This window comes from Podarcis raffonei, chromosome 4 (genome assembly GCF_027172205.1).
Source record: "Podarcis raffonei isolate rPodRaf1 chromosome 4, rPodRaf1.pri, whole genome shotgun sequence".
Classification (NCBI taxonomy): domain Eukaryota; kingdom Metazoa; phylum Chordata; class Lepidosauria; order Squamata; family Lacertidae; genus Podarcis; species Podarcis raffonei.
This window is the reverse complement of record NC_070605.1, coordinates 33877306-33898174: the sequence shown is the minus strand read 5'-3', so window position 1 is coordinate 33898174 and position 20869 is coordinate 33877306. Positions and strand designations below refer to the sequence as shown.

General features: G+C 39.1%; 1 protein-coding gene across 7 annotated transcripts in view; it reads right to left on the bottom strand.

The window, feature by feature from the left end:
* ZBTB20 (zinc finger and BTB domain containing 20) overlaps positions 1 to 20869 on the bottom strand; it is a 484288-nt gene that overhangs the window by 16618 nt on the left and 446801 nt on the right. For all 7 annotated transcript variants that reach the window (XM_053386091.1, XM_053386092.1, XM_053386087.1 and 4 more), the window contains 2 exons: positions 16302 to 16396; positions 5381 to 5568 (listed from right to left, as the gene is read on the bottom strand). In XM_053386091.1, the coding sequence (XP_053242066.1) occupies positions 5381 to 5568; positions 16302 to 16366 (253 nt within the window). In that variant the 5' untranslated portion in view covers positions 16367 to 16396. The remainder of the gene's footprint in view (positions 1 to 5380; positions 5569 to 16301; positions 16397 to 20869) is intronic.

The following is a 20869-nucleotide window of genomic DNA, read 5'->3' as shown; positions in this document are numbered from 1 at the left end:
TCTGGAACTGTAAATAGATATTAGGACACAAGAATACAGCAAAACATTTGGTTGTGGGTTTCCACTTTTATGCATAAATTAGCATTTCTATGATAAAAGGGCTTTCCAAAATGTTAACACCACACTGTTCCAGTCATATTTCAGTGCTTAAAAATGTCAAAATATCCACCAAGAAAGTACTTTTAAATTTATATTATAATCCTCTTGTGGGCTATGAAGTAGAAACATTGCACTATATACTGTAAAAGGAGGGAAGGTATACTGCATATTCCCACCTGGTCTAGATAATTCAAAACACAAATATTGAGCCTAGACTTCTTGTTTTTACCTTTATAAGTGACTCCTTAAAAGAAGTACGACATCTACTGAAAACATATCTCAATCAGCAACAATAATTAGGTCCCTGCTGGAGACTATATACAGAATCCCAGAACAAAAAGATAATTGTATTCTAGGTTTCATAAAATGCACTGTAAAAATACAGCGATCTTGGATAAAAGTAGCAAGCCGATATGAATTCTTCCTGCCGCTACTGAAAATCACATGAATCTTGAAATCCATAATAAAAATTGTGCCAAACTAAGTACTTTCTCTTTGGTGAGTTCCTGAAAATTTACAAGAATAGGTGCATTGTTGGTTTCAAAGAAAGGTATTATTGATATGATACCGTTCATCAAAAGAAATATGCAGGTGTGGCTTTCAATCACATGGTGCCCTTAATATGTGAAAGAACTTCAACTACATTTTTTTTTTAAATCCTTACAATATCCCTGTATGATATGGCAGTATCATTAGCCCCTTACAGTACAAGAGCCTATTACAAACAAGTGCACATTATAAGTTCGGCTGGTTAGGCATTTTATAAAAGTTCTGTCATTTCCAAAACTGTCAGGCTTATGAGCAGTTGCTGGGGGGCATTTATGGGGTGAGAGCCCAGTAAAAACCTTTTCCAGGGTTCAGCATTCTCAGTATTACATAATAAGGTACTTGGATGAAACAAGCTGTATCTGTTGGGGAACCATGTTCATAATTATTTTGGATTATTATTACAGATGGGAGGCTAAGACTAATGGACCACACCTTGCCTAAAGAGTTTGTGGCTGAGATTGTATTTGAGAAGTAGCTAAGAATCTCAACAGTGTGTGCCTATAGTTCCACAGGACTTGACCACATTAACACTTGGAGCATGTGGAAGAATGAGAACCATTTCCACTTCCAAAGCAAATTCCATGATTAACTGAGGATTGGTCTATAGTAGGTGGTTTATCTCACGGCAGCTGATATATAAAGGGACATACAGGTCCATATCCTTTCTTCAAAGGAATGTACACTCTGGTCCCTGCCATCACCCCGAGGTCTAAAAAGATTGAATTCTTGCCTCCAAGAAAAAAAACATCACAGCTCTCTGTTTTGAATAGTTAAAAAATTATTCTGGTTTAGGAATGGTTCTGTGTTGCTCTTTTAGTCTAAAATGTTTGGATTTTGGTTTAAGAAACACTGCTAAATATACTGATCGTAAGTCACCTTGGGAAAGCTTTTATGTTAGAAAGGCAGCCTATAAGTTGTTAAAGCAAATAAAGATTGAATTTGCAGTTGATTCGTAGAATTTAGAGCGGCAAAAGCAGCAACGCACACTGGACTCAAACACTATTGTGCCTCATAAAGAACCGTGGCCATCTGATGTGAGGCAATAAAAGAAAATCACACTGCTATGGCTCATTCCATCCCCAGACTTTATGCCAAGCCACTTTCGTGCTTCCTCACTTGTTTTGTAAACAAATATTGGGATGATACCTCAAGTCTCACTAACTAATTAACTTTCTCATTTCTGTGAAAAGGTTAAGCAGATTGTTTGCTGGAAAATAAAACATATAGCGTGCCTTAATTCCACACTTGCTCATTTTTTATTTTTCCTCTTAGAGACTACTGTAAGCCAATTTTGCGTTGGTCATAAAATGTGAACAGATTTGTGTGTGGGCACTGCTTCCTAAAAATGTTAGAATGTATGAAAGAAGAAAGGGTAAATGGTAGCTAAAGTGATTTCAGTTAACAATAATACCAATAACATGGCTAACTTCCAATCTTTGTGCTTAGACAGGTTGTTGTTTTCTAACTTAAAAAAGAAATGGATAACCTTACTTTTATTGCAATGACCTGATTTTTTTTTATTGGCCTCCACAAAGTCTGGTTGGCTTTAGAAGCTGGCTTCTTCCTTTTTTCCTGCTTGTAAATTTTCATTTTAAAACCACATCAGAAGAAGGAAACTATGACATCCCCAAATCATTAGTGAAACTGAGATTTTTACATATGCCCAATTCATCTAAAGGGCTTTTTTGCTGGAATTCTTGTAAAGCTTCAGTATATTAAACAGCTGACCAGAAATGTCAGACTTTTTGCAACTGGTTTCAGCTACACGGTAATTTCAAATTCAATATAAAATGAAAAGAGAATCATTAAATAAAAGTAAAGAGCTTGTGTTGACGTCTTTGAATTAAACATACACAGACCTAAAGACTTGCAACAGGTCCATCATATTTAGCTTGGGGAATGCTGAACTATATTCTGTTTAGTTCAAATCTAAGATAACTTCAATGGCAAAATAATCATTCTGTGACAGTGCAGTTTCAGGTGGCACCATCAGTTTTGAAAAATCCAGTGACGCTAATTTTTAAGTTAAGAATGCCACTGAAATTGCAATTGTTTTATTTTTTCCTTTTTGTAGGTTCAATCCATGTCAACAATGTGTGCGCTATACAACTGCATTATCTAGCAGTGCAGAAGTTGCAGCTTGTCTGAGAAGCTGTGGTAGAATGTTCTTGAATATGTTTTAGAAATATATTTGATGCAGAATCCTTCACCGCACCTTACCGCAAAGTTCCTTGAGCATTTCATTTGCACATCACAGCAGTGATAACCAGCCAGAGATGCTTTGAGTGGAATCCTTAAAGAAGGGGGAGCCAGAATGGTGTCCTGCAGATGCTGCTAGACTGCAACTCTCATCAGGAGAGGAATCTGAATGGTTGGCCACCCCGCCCTAGAGTGACCACATTTGGAAGGGATGCATACAGTACAGAGGATTCTTCCATTTGAAATCTGTAGTCCTTTCCACCTACATAGTCTTCCACGTGTATCTATCAATATTACCTAGCATACACAGGTTACAGCGGAGGAGGAAAGGGCAATTATTGCTCTCAAATCAGCATGACAATGACCTGTGTCTTGTAAGCGAGAACTCTTGAAAATAATGATACTTAACGGCAAACCTTAATTTTAATGGCATTCTTCTCCTGTAAGGCTAAGATGCACCAGGGGATGTGATTCAGAAGAGCATCTGGTCTCACCAAAAGTAAAATATAATATTCATACCCAGACAATCTTTTGGCCATGGGGAAGGAGCTGGAGTTTGGGATTCAGATGGGTGCCTGATGAGGATAATGTTTGAGGTTTGGATGGGGATCTGATTGGCATGCTGCTCGTGCCAAATGAAGGGGTGAATTTTGGGGTCAGAAGAAGAAGAAGAAGAAGAAGAAGAAGAAGAAGAAGAAGAAGAATTTAAATTTATTATTTCTACCCTGTCCATCTGGCTGGGTTTCCCCAGCCACTCTGAGTGGCTTTCAACAGAACATTAAAAACAAAATATAACTTCAAACATTAAAAACTTCCCTAAACAGGACTGCCTTCAGATGTCTTGGATGGATGGGTATTTGGCCTTGCTTAAAGGAGAAGGGTGATTTCAGGGGCTAGTATGGAGTTTCGACTGATGTCTGGTCTTATGTAGTACAGTGGTACCTTGGTTTTCGAATGTGTCTGTTGATGAACATTTTGGTTTTCAAACACCGTAAACCCGTAAGTAAATGCTTCAGGTTTTGAACACGCCTCAGAAGTCGAACATGTAATGCGGCTTCCGCTGAGTGCAAGATCCTGAGGCCTAGCTGTCGGCTATTGGGTTTTCGAACGTTTCAGAACTCTGTCTTCTGTAACGGATTACGTTTGAAAACCAAGGTACCACTATATAGGTATCCTACATAGTGCGTAAGAAAATGATATTTTTTCTGGGTGGTAAAATGATGGTTTTCCATTGTTCAAAAGAGTGGAGTAAATCTTAGTGTATGAATAGGAAATCCAGTTTTGGACAAAGGATTGGTGTGACATCTTTAGCTCAGATAAGGTTTGGAAGTAAGTCTCACTTTGCTTTACTCCCAAGCAGATGTGCATTGGACTGCAACTTTATGAAATAATCTTTTTCTAAAATAAACAGTTAATGTATTCAGTATGCTATACTGTAGCAACAGCACTGATTATAAGAATGCTGCTAGCTGTTTTGAATTGATTAGGAAAAAATTGGATGTACCATCACTACCACCACAGATAGATAGATAGATAGATAATGTAGGGCCATTATGAAATGTCTTTGTTCTTTCCTGCCATGATGATTCCATAAAGTAGGGACTGTGCAAAGTGTTGTGAGGCAATTCCTGACTGGGTTAGGTTACTGGCGGCACTGAGGTCTGCTATCTGCACTGGATATTTATACTCTTCTAAGGCCCAGTATGTCATAAGGGGACGACAGAGGACGAGATGGTTGGACAGTGTTCTCGAAGCTACAAACATGAGTCTGACCAAACTGCGGGAGGCAGTGGAAGACAGAAGTGCCTGGCGTGCTCTGGTCCATGGGGTCACGAAGAGTCGGACACGACTAAATGACTAAACAACAACAACAACAAGGCCCAGTATGTGATTTGGATCTACAAAGTCCTTAATGTATGAAAGTCAACAGTGTTTAGGGACCGTCTCCTTCACAACCTGCAAAATCAAAAAGTTTTTGAGTTTTCCACATGTTTGTAAAGTTAGGAAAGTTCCACAACTATGGAGCAGCCAGTGAGAAGTAATATGACTCAAATAATAATAAAAAAGACTTCAGCCTATCTTTGCCAAACAGTGTTTTGTATGTTCTTATTACATACCATTTTACAATGAGTATCCACTTCTTAGGGTTTTCATCTTGTTTTTTTAATGTATTTGTTGCACTGGTGTTTTTAGATTTATTATTTTATGTGTAAATCACCTTAGAGACAGTGGTTTAGAAGGCAATTAATAAATTAAGTGTAATAATAACAATAATATTCAGCACTTGCTCCTGAGTCTTCCATATAAGCTAAACAAATGAATAATATGGTCTGGATATGAATGAAAATGAATTCATTAAAAGTTACTTCCTACAAATCAGAGTCTGTCTGTATGAATAATTCATACGTCCTGAAAAATCCAATAATATGAGTGAAGAGGTCTTTGTTTTGACAGTATGGGTTGAGGCTAGGAAACCCGGGAGAACATGTTTCAGTATATACACCGATACCCACAACTGCAGTATTGTACTCACAATCAGGTGACCCTGTGTGTGCGTGCAGGTTTCTTGCTGAATGTGATGAATGGATGAGAGCTGGGCTCAAAGATGGGACAGTTTCAAAGTTCAGGCAGGGAAGGCCTGACTTGGCACTGTATGCACCCGTCTGCGTAATCTCATTCTCCTCAGGCTCTTTCTGTTTTTCAGCTGTCTTGGGTTTCTTCCTGAAAACAAACAAAGAGACTTTTGAAGGAACTTGTTGCATATGCAGGAAATATGCATTTTTAGAATTCTTAAGAGAAAGCCCTTTTTTGTGGCTAACTTAAAGGGAGGAATCCTCTTCTGAATACTTCTTATTTGGAAAGGTGCCAGTTCTCGTATTTACTCAGATACAGTGATCAATGTATCATATTAAAAACATGCCATTCAAAAACACGCAATAGTATTTTTGAGGAGTTCACAGAAGGACAAACCTGTACCACTGGATTAGGTTATTCAGATACTACTGAAAGCCAGTGGCTAAAAACTAACATCCTATTATTATTATTATTATTATTATTATTATTATTATTAATCACAGCATGGCAATAGCCATAATAGTTATTACTACCAACCAAAATGTCTCAAAATAGTGAGCCTGATTTTATGTATGCCAGAAATCTTCATTAAACTAATCACACCTAGATGAAGATGTATAGGAGCAAAAACCACATGTTGCAATACAGTGGTACCTTGGGTTACATACGCTTCAGGTTACATACGCTTCAGGTTACAGACTCCGCTAACCCAGAAATAGTGCTTCAGGTTAAGAAATTTGCTTCAGGATGAGAACAGAAATCGTGCTCCGGCAGTGTGGCAGCAGCAGGAGGCCCCATTAGCTAAAGTGGTGCTTCAGGTTAAGAACAGTTTCAGGGTTAGTATGGACCTCCGGAACAAATTAAGTACTTAACCCAAGGTACCACTGTATAGGCAACAAACACGTAGTTTAGTTATTTTTACTACCGCAGAGCAGTGTTGGGGGAAATATGGCCCTGGGCGTGAAGGGAGTTGGAGTCAAATAACATTGGGAGGGCAACAGGTTCCCCACCACAGTTAGAGCTCATTGCAATGTCATACATGCATCCTATCATTTCTCAAATGGCAAAAACTTTGCCAAAGATGCAGTCAAGGCCATCACTGAGCTTCTTGGTTAGAATTCAGATTTAGATTACCTTCCATTCTCTTTGAATTTTGGATAAAATTATTTCCCTTCAAGTGATTTCTAAAGTGTAGCATAATTCTTTATATTTTTAAAAAATAAATTATGCTGAAGCAGAAGGTGCTTGATACCAAGATCAACCAGTAAAATGGCATCTTTGCTTTATGTTTCACTCTCAGGTCTGCTCATGGGACACTCTGAAACCTGCTCAGAGAACTTGCTAGTCCCTGCCTTTCTTGAAGCTGTTAAGAAAAAAAACCCACTTGCTTCCACTCAGGAACTGGCCAAGCTGGGAATTCAAATGGGCCATAAAAGGTGAAATAGTCAACAGCAGCTAATCCAGGAGAAAACAGAGGAAGTATGGACCCAGAGTATAAAGGCACAGTGGTGTAAAGGATGAAAGATTCTTGCACCTTTAATAGTTGCATAAAAGGAAGAATATTAGCAGGTGCAGTTTTTCTCACTCCTACATAAGTAGTGCCTGCCAAAGGTTCCACTTCACACAATTTTGAAAAGCACAGAAGCTCTATCTCCTATTGCATATGATATTGCAAATTGCAAAGCCATTGCACACTGGTGGAATAAAAAATGCTAGTTCATACTACAGAGTGGTACATGAAGTAGGGGTTTGAAGCCAATCCTCTGTCCAGGTGCTAAAATTGCTTCTTATTGCACACTATTTGCCATGCTTATGTAAGGAAGCAGACATAGAGAGCCCAAGTAGTTTCCATGGTAATCCACATAGTATGATGCTACACTTGAGAACTGGGATGAAGAAGGTTATTCCAGTACAGCACAACATAACCTTGTATTTTAGTAGTCTGCATTGATGTATTTCCAATGCAATCAATTAAAACAACACTCCTTTCAAGATATATGACTATATTTTAAAAACAGACACGATAAAGAACATTCTTACTAATAAATATGAAATATATAGTCAATAGGAGCTTTGCCAATTAATTCAGTGGGTTGTTCGTTGCACTAATAATTCTTTAAGGAAAAATGGACAATTTTTTCCCTACAAACTCCACATTTACATTAGTGGAAATGTGATACTGTACCATTCTCTCATTACAGTGGTACCTCGGGTTACATATGCATCAGGTTACATACGCTTCAGGTTACAGACTCCGCTAACCCAGAAATATTACCTCAGGTTAAGAACTTTGCTTCAGGATGAGAACAGAAATCGTGCTCCGGCAGCACAGCGGCAGCAAGAGGCCCCATTAGCCAAAGTGGTGCTTCAGGTTAAGAACAGTTTCAGGTTAAGAACGGACCTCCGGAATGAATGAAGTACTTAACCTGAGGTACCACTGTATTATTTTTTTTAACATCAGAGTAAATACCACTGCTAGAATTGTACTTCATTAACAATTGGTGCAACAGCGTGGTTCTTACAACTGCTATCCACCAATAACAGCTTGGAGGGAAAAATATTATGCATATTCTATTACTATAATCAATCTAATTAGTCCAAAGCAATTACTGCTACTACTATTATTAACTGATTGCACCTCTGAAGAACAGTTCATATTATCTTTGTTCTGCAGTAGGAAACAAAGCCAGCTGGACACTACGGGTTGGTTCAGACCTAATGGGAAAGCATGGCTTCCCTGCTATGCGAACAAGCCTACATGAACCTCAAGTTTGCACACTTCTCTCTCCCCTCTGCTTGTGTGACCGCAAAGAGGAGATTTGAATTTTAAGCTCCCATTTCTAAACACACCACAGCTTCCTCTTATGTCTGAACTCACTTCAGCTTGTTTAAACTGTGGTTTCTGAACTGCCTGGATATGAAACTATGGTTTTTTCCTGGCTTGTTTCAAGAAACCACGGCTCCCTTAGTTGAGATTGTTACGCAGCACACTTTTGAGGTGAATCTGTGAGCATGGGAAAGGTGACCATCAGTTTATTTATTTATTGCTTTGACACTAGTACATTTTTGATTACCACCACTAGGTCATTGGAGCAAGCGGAATGGAGTGAATTTTAATAACATATTTTCACAGATGCGATGGTGAATGTGGCTTGCTTAAAAGTGAACATTAGGGACTGAAATAAGTTGGTGCCTACTGATTTGAAATTGGTGTGGCATCCACTTTAATTTAGAGAAATAGGCAGCTGTGGTCACACTTATTTTAGTCAGTAACAGTTTTCATGAAGACAATATTTAGGTTGAAAAATGGCTGTCATAATCATTTAGGGAATATAGATTCTTTGAACTTATTAGCTAAACGGGACAGACGTTTATTATCAATATATTCTTAGGGTAGTAAATAATAATAATAATTAATAGTAACTTTTCAAGACTGAGGATGCAAACAAAAAACCCCTTTGTGTTGGCCTGTAAAAAAAAAACTTTCTGAATAAATCTGTGGAACTTAGCAGGTGAATACTCAGTGTTTAATTTCTTGGGCACGGGTACATCTTACCAGTTTGTGTGCTTCCTTAAGAAATAAAGCACCAGCTGTTTTCACTGTTGAATAGTTATTGATTTTCATATGAAGCCCCAGCCACACCTGCTGCTCCACCCCCAACAGAAGTGGGTCATCTAGCTAGGGTCACTTTAAGAAAGTCCCCGTGCTTCTAATGGAAGTGACAAGACTGATTTAAAGCACTTTGTTGCAGAAATCAGGAACTGAAAAGGGAAGCAGGAGAAGCCTTTAAAAACCTTTATGAGTCCTCTCCTTTAAGATCAGAACAAGATTGAGTACTTAAAAGGTAAGGGGAAGTCTACACTAGCCATACCGGCTTGGATTGATGGAATCTAACACCAGCAGGAGGGCCAAATGTTCCTCACTGCCAAGTAGCCTGGTGGAGAAGGAATGAATCCCTCCATCCATTATCCGCCAGCATGCTTAGTTTCCCATGGACCTTTTTTTCCTCAGCAGCTGCTCAGATATACAATGGGTTTGTGGAAAAGGGATGGAACAATTTATCCCTACTCAGTCTGGTTTGCCTTTCTCAATGTTGAGCATGGAAACCAGCAAGCAGGCAGAGACAGCAATCCACCCCTTTTCCACCAATGCACACGCTCACTAATCCCACGAACTCTTGGTGGAATTGCTTGTCACCTATGGCACCCAGGCAAGTATTCAAATAAATGTGTGACGAAAGTGTTCCCCACTTCCTGTGCCATTTTGAAGTTGTTAAACATGCCATGTTAGCACGTTTTGTTTTAAAATCTGTTCTGTTCAGAGTTGTGCCCTATCTTACCTTTTAGCACTGGGGTTCACATGTCCCAAAATATCAGGAAAACTGCCACACCATCTTTCTTTCCTGCTGTAAGTTTATCCCTATCCCTATCTGTAAAGTGGGGTTGAAGATAAAATGCTCTGGATAAATGTTGATACTGCTTTGGCAGATATAAAAGCAAATTCTTTTATGTTTGCTTGGAAAGATCCGGAAAGTTTTAAGAGGACTATGGATAAGGCATCTTTTGAGGATGGGAACACTGAAGTAAAAATCAGAAATACAATGCCATATGATGGAAGGGTAGGTTTCAAAGACAAACGTTTCTGTGAAAACTAGTACTTTGTGCTTCCTGCACAGGATCAGATTGTAGAAGAGATTAAAAGCTTGAGTTGGAATGATAAAAACAAGAAAATCAACTCAACAATAATGCTCAGTTTTAACAAAATGAGGAAAAAACCAACAATTTTCCAAGGGCAGAGAAAATAACAAAGAACAATAAATGCTGGATAACAGAATATTTAAAAACATGGGTCCAGCCCAATTTTTTTCTTTTGATTTACAGGTTGAACTGTTTTTCTTCAACAGCTAACACGAAATAATTTGACCAGAAATGTTAAGGGGTGAGAAACACACGCTGGTAATTGTGGAGAGATGGTGAAAGGAGGTAGACCTATGCAACTAGTAGATATTTGGGTTGTCTGCATATAAGAACATAAAACAAGCTTGCTGGACCAGGCCAATGGCCCATTGAGTCCAGCATCCTGTTCCCATAGTGGCTGACCAGACCCTGGTAGGAATCCTGCAAACTGCACAACAGCATTCTGTCTGCCTGTGATTCCCAACAACTGGTATTCACAGCATTATGCCTCTGACAGTGACTGCAAAACATAGCCATTGTGGCTAGTAGCTGTTGATAGCCTTGTCCTCCACAAATTTGTCTACTCCTCTTTTAAAGCCATCACAGCCTCCCATGGGAGCAAGTTCCATAGTTTAAGCGCTGTGTGAAGAAGTAAATAGCTAACACACATATGCACAAATATCACGAGATATTTATTAGTGAAGTTACATAAAATTCTAATATGAGGGAATCTGGAATGAAAACCTTCACACAAAATCTGGAGTGCAAGGAGAAAAAAATTATAATCGGGAAAAGCACAGATTCATTAAAAACAAAGCCATTTATCTTAGAAAACGATTCTATTTTCTGCTTCCCCTTTCCCCTCATAAAAAGTTTTCTCCCACAAAAGTGTGAGAAAAACAATTTTGTACTGTAAAGGATTCAGAAATGAAGAAATATTCAGGAAAGCACCTTATCGCACAATAGGGAGCAAAGCCACTTTTCTATTAATCAAGAACATTGTCTCTGGTTATATAAAGAAATTATATAAGCCTGGTATGTTTGAGAGAGCACAGCATGTGAAAGTTCTTGTGAAACCTCGGTGGCTGCCAATTGCAGCAGTAAGCCTTCAGAGGGCAGCAGAGGACCAGCTAGCGCAAGGCTACATTACAAACAGAGAGAACTTCCTTTAGAATCTTCCTCCTGGTCACCCTGCCAGAGGTTAGTCTGCTAAGCTCCCTTAAAAAAAATTTAAAAATGAATCTTTGCCCTAAGTGTTAAAATTATACAGCCCAATGAAGCTTCTGCTCAGCCGGAAAATGAAAGCTCAAGTAAAGCAAATTGGCAGAGCAAATAAATATTCCCTTCTTCTCCTTTCCTTTAAAAGCCATGGTAAAGAAAAGAGAAGGGACTGGGTAAACAGATGGAGTAAATAAGCATGTTGCTTGACTACATCAAAAGAAAACCTTGCATCCACACAGCCAAGAGGAATACCGGGTAAACACTGAGGTTCTTCATGCCAATATTACCTGCAAACTGCAGTCACCAAGGCTTTGGTGTGTGTGTTAAAAAAGATTACTGCCCTAGTATTGTGCATTGTTTTAATGTTTTTATCATATTGTATTGCATTATGAACATTGTAAATCACTTTGAGGCTTTTTTTTAAAAAAAGAATAAATTACTATACAAGTCACTCACTCACTCAAATCCTGTTACTTTGAGTCTAAAACGTATTTCTAGCTAGAAGGTGGGATGCAAGTATAACAAAACAAAACAAAACAAAAAACAAAACAAAAAGCTTGTGTTACCTTGAAGACTAAGGGTGGCATTCAAGGTAGCACTACATGGAATATGCACATGGGGAACAAGGTCTGCTTATGCAGTGGGACTTTCGCCCCTTTCCTCCTCCTGTGTGCCCTCCAGAATGGAGATCTGGGGGTCTCGCCAACACTCCACGTCAGATTAAGGGGAGCAGGGGAATCCCTTTGTGCAAGTGGACTTCATTCTACACACACAATAACTTAGTTGAATCCTGTCCTAACATGTTTATTGCAACGTCAATCTTGGTAGACTAAAAAAGGTAGAGGTAAAGGACCCCTGAAGTTAAGTCCAGTCGCAGATGACTCTGGGGTTGCGGCGCTCATCTCGCTTTATTGGCCGAGGGAGCCGGTGTTTGTCCGTAGACAGTTTTTCCGGGTCATGTGGCCAGCATGACTAAGCCGCTTCTGGCACAACACAACACCAAAACCAGAGCAGGGCATGGAAACACCGTTTACCTTCTTGCCAGAGCAGTACCTATTTATCTGCTTGCACTTTTGGGTATACTTTCGAACTGCTAGGTTGGCAGGAGCAGGGACCGAGCATCAGGAGCTCACCCAATTGCAGGGATTCAAACCGCCAACCTTCTGATCGGCAAGCCCAAGAGGCTCAATGGTTTAGACCACAGCGCCACCACTTAATCACATTGAATGAAGGCTATGCCAAGTTAAGTGCTACAAGACTTTAGCCTGCTTTGCTGCCACAGGCTAATGCAACGTCTGTTCTCTACTGCCAACTACCTATGCTCTGGAATTTGTCAGTAAACAAGGTCCTACATGTTACTCTGATGGAAATTTACGTGCACTGGCTTAGTTTTTATTGGAGGGGTGCATGATATTATTTCCCCAAACCCTGAGCACCTACCCTACACCCTGCCTTGTCATGTATCTTGGCTGGATTTGACCCCATTCTAAAGTCTGGGCTGCCCCTGAGTTTCTGATTGTATAGTTGCTCCTGAGTCCTATGATATGTTTGGTTATGGGAACTTGAAGAATTTTCCAATTTTCAATATGAACTGAACTGAGCTGAACTGATCTGAACCTCCTGGACTAATGTGTTGCTTGGAATTTAGCTATCATTTGGATTTTGCTCTTCTCTAAATGTTGTGATGTAGTTCTTCGCTACCCCGGCAGTTTCACCTGCCTTGTGGAACATCCTCCCATCAGATGTCAAGGAGAGAAACATCTGACTAGGAATATCTGAGTATTCCAGATACCAGTATTGGGCAGTTTTCTCTGCATTTTTTTTATTAAAAAACATTATCTTATTATTCTTTGTACACCACTTTCAGTAGCCTTTTACCCGTTTATAGGTACACACTTCAAATATTTGTAAAAATTGTTCTTAAATTTGCTAATCATCATTTAACCAAACAGTATATATTTAGCACTTTGAAATATTCCTAGTTAAAACAATCTGTTGAGCTTTTCCTCAGTTGCTGTTGCTCTTCTTACAAAATCCCATAAAATGTCAATAGTTTTCAATTAAAAATGATGCCTTCTGTTTTTTTATGCTTCTTCTATATATGTACCATATTCTCTTACAACTAATCAAGGATTGCAGTGAGTTGTGGTTTAGTTGGCATATGTTTCAGAGAGAGAAAGGAGCACATTTTGGGGCATTGTCAACTCCATGCTTTTAAATGTTCCATTATCTCTGTTTTTATTGAAGATTTTTGTTTTTAACTATCACCCTATACTCATTTTCAAGCATTATGACAGGGTTGCACTTTGTGATTCCAAACAAGGAAAGGCACAAAACTTAGTACTTGAAATAGAATTCACCATCCTGTAAATCTTTCTCAACAAAAGGATAATTTTATAGCCCAGAGTTTCTCAACTTTTAAAAACTCACGCCTCCTTTCAGCCAACATAAAAATCCCATACCTCCTTCAAACCTGACTTCCCTAACAATGTTATTGAAATATTGTGACTTAATTTTTATTATAATATTTTACATACATTGTACATATTTTTTGGAAACACACCCCTCATGAAATATTTATATGCCCCCCCGGGGGGGTGCCTCACCAGTTGAAAAACACTGTTCTAGTCCTTATGGTTGTAACATGTTGATAATGTTTGGTAATATCCCCAAAGCCAGAGGGTAGCAGGATCTACAAGGCCAAGAGGCCAACCTTTAGTACCCAAAACAGTTCCTTGCTGCTTCCTATGACTAGCAGAATTGGAATGAATTATGCTAAATCAGCAAATATTGCAAATCTGCTTCATTTGATATATAATATATTGGCAGAAAATGTGTATGTGTGTGTGTGTTCAGTTCAGAATTCAGACAACCCTGATGACGTCCCTCCTTAGTGGGTGATGTTGGGTTACTTTTCTCTAAATATATAACCATATAGTGCTAACAAAAATTAAAGCATCCGACTCTGGTTTCCAACAGACATGCAAATTTTATTTGATCAGCTGCTAAAATATCCCATCTGTCTGATACAACATGAATGTGTTTTTAAAATGTGCTTCTAAAACAAAGACTTGATTCTGAACATGGATCAGCATGTTTACTCCTGGACATTCTTAACAGCTTGACACTATATAGTGTAAATTCTGAATTTACTTTTGAAGATTAGATAAAGTCTGACTCTGAACTTCCGCTGAGCAGAAATTAATGGGTAAGTCAAGCCAAGTATTGCAGCTCCATTTTGACATACATTCCCAATTATTTCAAAATGTAACCCTTCATAGATGAGAGAAAAGACAACTCTGACTGCGAGTTCCCTCCAGATAGGTAATACTTAACTCAGAGACACCACAAACTCAGCAAAGACCAGACACTTCTCCATGGCAACCTGACCAAACAAGTATAAAGATCAAGCCTGAACAGGGACCAAAGAGTTGTTCAGACTAGCATCTTATAACTACTGTAGGAATCAAGCTCTTTTGACGGCGGCAGAAAAATTAAGAGAAGCCAGGCAAAAAGGACTTTCAGTCAGTACATTAAAGCAGCGATTCATAGTATGCAAACCACTGCTGGTATGCACTTTGACCACAGATAAAACAATAGAGGAAAATACCAGAGGCCATTTCTGGGTCAAACAGGGACAAATGATGAATTAGAACTCCATGCTTTCTCCACCCTGATGTGGCATGGAGGTGAAGGGGAGGGGGAATTGTTGCCAGGTAATAGGTAGGCAATGCTATGCTTGTACATGTTCCATGTCTCTGAGGCTTTTAGCAATCAAGTGGAGACGCTATTATTCAGAACAGATATAAATCCCCCTTCCCTTCATCCCATACAATTACACTGGTGTTTTAAATCAGAAGCCTCCCAAGCATTGGGATTTAAATCAGAAGCCTCCCAAGCATTCTCCTATGTGGCATTGCTGAAAAAATATAGTGGTCCACAAGGAACAAGCAAACTGGAAACGTTCTGAATAAAAGAAAGTTTAAGTAGCAGTGTATTTGAGGAAAAGGCAAGGAGATCTTTTCAGTATCATATGAAATGAAGTGTAAATCAAGAGTATAGAGGTCCAAAACACTAGAACTCATGGACATCCAATGAAGTTGAATGTTAGAAGATTCAGAACAGATTTTTTAAAAAAGTACTTCTTCACATAGCACATAATTAAATTATGGAACTCGCTCCAATAGGAGGCAGTGATGGCAAGCACCTTGGATGGCTTTAAAAGAGGACTGGACATAGAGGAGGCAGCTGTCAATGGCTACTAGCCATGATGGCTATACTCTGCTTCCCCAGTAATAATAATAATAATAATAATAATAATAATAATAATAATAATAATAATAATAATTTATTTATACCCCGCCCATCTGGCTGGGTTTCCCCAGCCACTCTGGGTAGCTTCTAATAGAACGCAAAAAAAACAGAATAAAACTTCAAACATTAAAATCTTCCCTAAACAGGGCTGCCTTCAGATGTCTGAAGGCGGTGTGCTTCTGAATACCGGTTGCTGGAGACCACAGGAAGGAAGAGTGCCATGGGGCTTTCCTCACTCCTGCCTTCCATATTGGCTCTGGAGGTAGGCAGAGGGGAGATCATTCCATCTGGCAAGCAGAAATGTTTTTGCTGATGGAACAATCATAATAGCTTGAACTTTGAATTCATCCTGAAGTGTGTTAACCTAGTCTTTTCTTTTTAATCAGCACATGTTCGTGATTGCTTTTAATGACTGAACACTGAATGTATCTATGAACAGTCTTAAGAACCTTACTCAATTTGCCTACAGCAAAGAGAAATCTGAAAAACTCCCTCCAAAGGAGGAGTAAAAACTGGAAACCAAAAATGCAACACTACTGCAGCTTTTTTTAAAAAAATACCTACTCAAATTCCCCCAATAATTGGGGGGAAGTATATGGTAGCCTGTAATTCTCTGCAAAATTCATTTTTTGATCAACATTTTTACGCAGGATGCATAGTTAACTTACAGTGGTTTCTTGATGGTATCACTCTTCAGGTAAATCACTCCAAGTTTTAGACCTAGCGCAGACATTCATTGGGGCAGAGAAAAGCTGTGCCTGTACTAGAAAGAAACAAAATGAAGTATAAGTGAGTTATTTGTAAATGATCTGGAATCAGGGTAAACAGTTTGTAAATCATACTAAATTATTCTAGATACAAGTGAGTCATAACTTTACTGGTAATAATTCTGGGATAGAAAAAGAAGTAGTCATTCTTCAGCCAATGCACAATTAACTTAAGGAATACATTACAACAAGTGGTGACCAGCGTTGGTTAGATAACCTTACAACAACTGGACATATGGTATCCATAGCTATTTATCATGGTGGTGATATACTTCTGAATACCATAATGTGAGCAAACAAAAAAGGATGGGCATTCTTAAGATGCCTTGTTTGGAAATTTCTGAGGAACAATTGGCTGGTCACTGTTGGAGACAGACTACTGGCCAAGATGAACTTTGCACTGAGATCCAGCAAAGTAATTCTCAGGTTTCTAATTGGATTGTGCAGAATCCAAATATATCCAAGCTCTAATGCTCTTTCCTGTGTATTGAATATTAGCTTATGGAGGTTGGTGGGAATCTTAGTTAGATTGGATGTACAGTGCAGGCAAAGCATAACAGAAACCGTGAATGCCAATCTTTTCCTTATTTACAAAGTCCCTTTAGAAAGGTATTGTCTCTGGTCACAATGTAACAGACCCCATTAGGAAACTACTGTATCTGATGGAACATAGCAAGGCAACTAAACTCCCACTGACAATTATGTCCCTAGACATCCTCAAAGCTTTTGATTGCCTTGAATGGAAATACCTATTAGCAGTACTAACTAACATGAAAATTGGTCCCATCTTCTTACAAACCCTCAAACAAATCTACTCCCATGCCTCAGCAAAATGCAGGACTGACAGTATGCACTCTAATTCCATAGCAATCCAAAGAGGCACAAAACAAGGGTGCCCACTGTCTCCCTTTCTATTCATTCTGGCTCTGGAACCTCTAGCAGTCCAAATCAGAGCAACCACAGACATCAAGGGAGTGGAAATAAAAGGCAGAACCTATAAATTAGGGCTCTTTGCAGACAACCTGATGGTCACAACACCAGACCCCATAAACACAGCAACCACCTTAACCAAAGAACTCAACACATTTGCAATGGTATCGGGCCTACAAGTAAACTGCGCAAAATCTGAGGCTATGTGTTTCACCCCACCCTTCCGAAAAGAATTTGCCAACATCACTAAGATAAAACTGCCGCAGCAAGTACAGATACCTAGGGGTACAAATAACCAGAAACCTCAACAAACTATATCTCCACAATTACAACCCCTTGTGGTGACAATCAACAAAGACTTGAGGACTTGGAACAACACCAACTTCACCCTTTCAGACAAAATAGCCATGATCAAAATGATCACCCTCCCAAAATTAACCTACCTATTCTAAACCCTCCCAATCTGGATTCCTGCAACCCAACTCTGAAAATGGCAGAAAAAATTACACTTGTTTATCTTCTCACACAAAAAAACAAGAATAAACCCCAAATACCTACACCTTGCCCCTTCACTACATCGCCAACCAAGTGTGCCACATAATCCCATACATTCTAGAAGACAAAACAAAACAGTGGGTACACCTGGAGAGAGACATAATCGAAAATACCCCCACCATAGCATACCCATCCCTCCCAAACAAACTAAGGAAAATCCTCACAACACTAAACAGGTTTACACAGACCATGATTAAAGCATAGAAGGAAGAAGCCGGCAAACTGTCCTCAACCCCATTCCCACTAATCCCCCTGGCTCATCACCCACTATTCCATCATGCAGCACAAAACTTCCAGATAAAAATCTGGCAAGCCCAAAGGCTTATATCGTCTAGCAGGCTTCTACAAAAATAACAAACCCACATCAACACAAGAAATACAAGACAAACTAGGGGACACCCAAATGCCCTGGCTAACACACCACCAATTACATGCCTTCTTAAACAATCCAGTAGTAAAAACAGCAGCAACTAGGCCCTTGACAACCTTTGGAAACCTCCTCCTAACAACAAAGGGCATGGCAAAGAGATAGTATCCACAATACACAAAATACTGTTCCAAAATCCCACAGACCCCCTTGACATAATCAAAAAACAATGGGAGGGTGACAGAACTCATCCTGAAACTCACTTACAGATGATTCTTAACACCATAGGAACTAGCACTGATACATCAGAAGCCTCACCAAAATGCTGGAGAAGATGCACCTCCATAGCCACATACATCCACATGTGGTGGGAATGTCCCAAAATCCAACTCTTCTAGACATCAGTCATACAAGAAATAAGCAAAATAACTAAACAATTATTTTGTGTACATGCACACGAAAGCTCATACCAAGAACTAACTTAGTTGGTCTTTAAGGTGCTACTGGAAGGAAAAAATTTTTTTGTTTTGACTATGGCAGACCAACACGGCTACCTTTCTGTAACTAAACAATTATTATAAGTCACCCCAGAACTGGCCCTACTGAACATCTTCCAAAATAATAATGCCCACTCACATTATAAAGAGCTCATAACCCATCTACTCTCAGCAGCCAGAAACATCATAGCCAGACACTGGAGAGACCTGTCAGGGGTAAACATGGACCAACGGTATCAAATAATAATAATAATAATAATAATAATAATAATAATAATAGTAATAATAATAAATTATTTATACCCCGCCCATCTGACTGGGTCTCCCCAGCCACTCTGGGCGGCTTCCAACCAAATATCAAAAACAATACAGCATAGGGAAACAGCCTTACTAGAAAAACTAACCAATAAACTGAAACTGACATGGGGACAAATAGAAGACTATGCCTTCACCCCGGTATGGTTCCCCTTTTTCATATACATAGCCCAACAAGAATCCACTGACAGCATATGAATCAATATGGCTAACCTGACCTAAAAACCCACCCTCTCATGCACTCGCACACATTAACAAATCTCACTACAGCCAACCAAAGACAACTTACCACACCCTAGGTCACCCCCAACCTCTCTAACCACTAAGGAAATATAACGAGTGAATAGAAAGAAAACCCACACAAGTGACACTGACACAAACCCCCACACATACACTAAGCAGAAAAATAGAAGCACTGTCACCCAACTTTATCCTATGCACTGCCCTCCCCCCTTCTCCCTATTTTCTTCCAAAGCTAATACTGCATGCAACACTAATGTCTCACAACAAATGTTACTGATCTATAGAAAACACAACTTGAAAAAAGAGACAATGCACGTATTTTTGTAAACTAAGAGATCTTTAATAAAATTTATTTTAAAAAGAAAAAAGAAAGGCAAAGCATGCTACAGAAAGAAATAAAGCTCCCAAACTCAGAAATATAGGAAGCTGACTTATGCTTTGTCCATCTAGTGCAGTATTGTCTACTCTGACTTGCAGTAGCTCTGCAGGGTCTCTGCAGAAGTCTTTAACATTGCTTGCTATATTATTATTTTAATTGGAGCTGCCAGGGATTGAACCTGTTCTAGTTACCTTCCATACCATGAATGAGTTAAGAAGAGCCTGACACCAAAGAACTCTTGCCTTTACACAGAAGTGAAAGCATGTGCAGATATTCTTGTATAAAATTTGAATCTCTTCTCAACGAGGCATGCAGTCATTCATACGTGGTTCCAGCAAGGATAACTGCTAAAAATACAATAATAATTTTTCTACTTTTCATAATAGATGTTCTCTTTTGTATAGCACTGAGGTCCTTGAAGATGAAGTTTTATATGCTCATATTTTCATATGCAGTGTTGGCTTGCAAAGGGAATAAAGTCAGCAAAAACATTTTGGTATTTTATAAAGGCAATGCTGATTAATGGCCTTTCTACTTAACTCCTCATACTAATGCTTTGATTCTCCTCTTTCCCCCTTTCATAAATTGGATTGTGACCCTTCATCACTTGTTGACCTCCTTTCCTGAGCTGCTCATTAATCAGCACCTCTTCTCTGATATGGTCTGTCATATCCTATTACTTACAATGCACATAAGCAGAAGGTACATCTACCCTGCACCTCACACTGTACACGCTGGAAAGTATCTAAATTTAGTCTCTTTCAGAGTTCTCTTTCCTGCAGATATAAATTCTAACAAATCAGCATATCACCAATGCTTCCTTCCCCACCTCTGATATTTATTTACTGAAAGAACATCTCTGTGAGATATCTACTGAAAGAAAATATCTATTCGAACTTTCCAGTGCTTTTTAAACAAATGAGTTGAAGTTATCCCTCACCTTGTCTGATTGGCAGAGGGAGTCAAGAGAAAAGGACGTTTGAAATTTCCTATTCTCAGTGGTTATGGCTGGGTGTGGCAGTCTTTATTACTGGGATAGCACCTTCTATTAGAAACATGCAATCAAGTGCCATCTCTTCATTCCCAAACCAAGCCTGGAAAAGACTGTCATATCCTACAAAAATGGAACTCCTAAGACAGAATCTAAAGAAAACAGCAGAAGACGTCATATGCCATCAGGGGT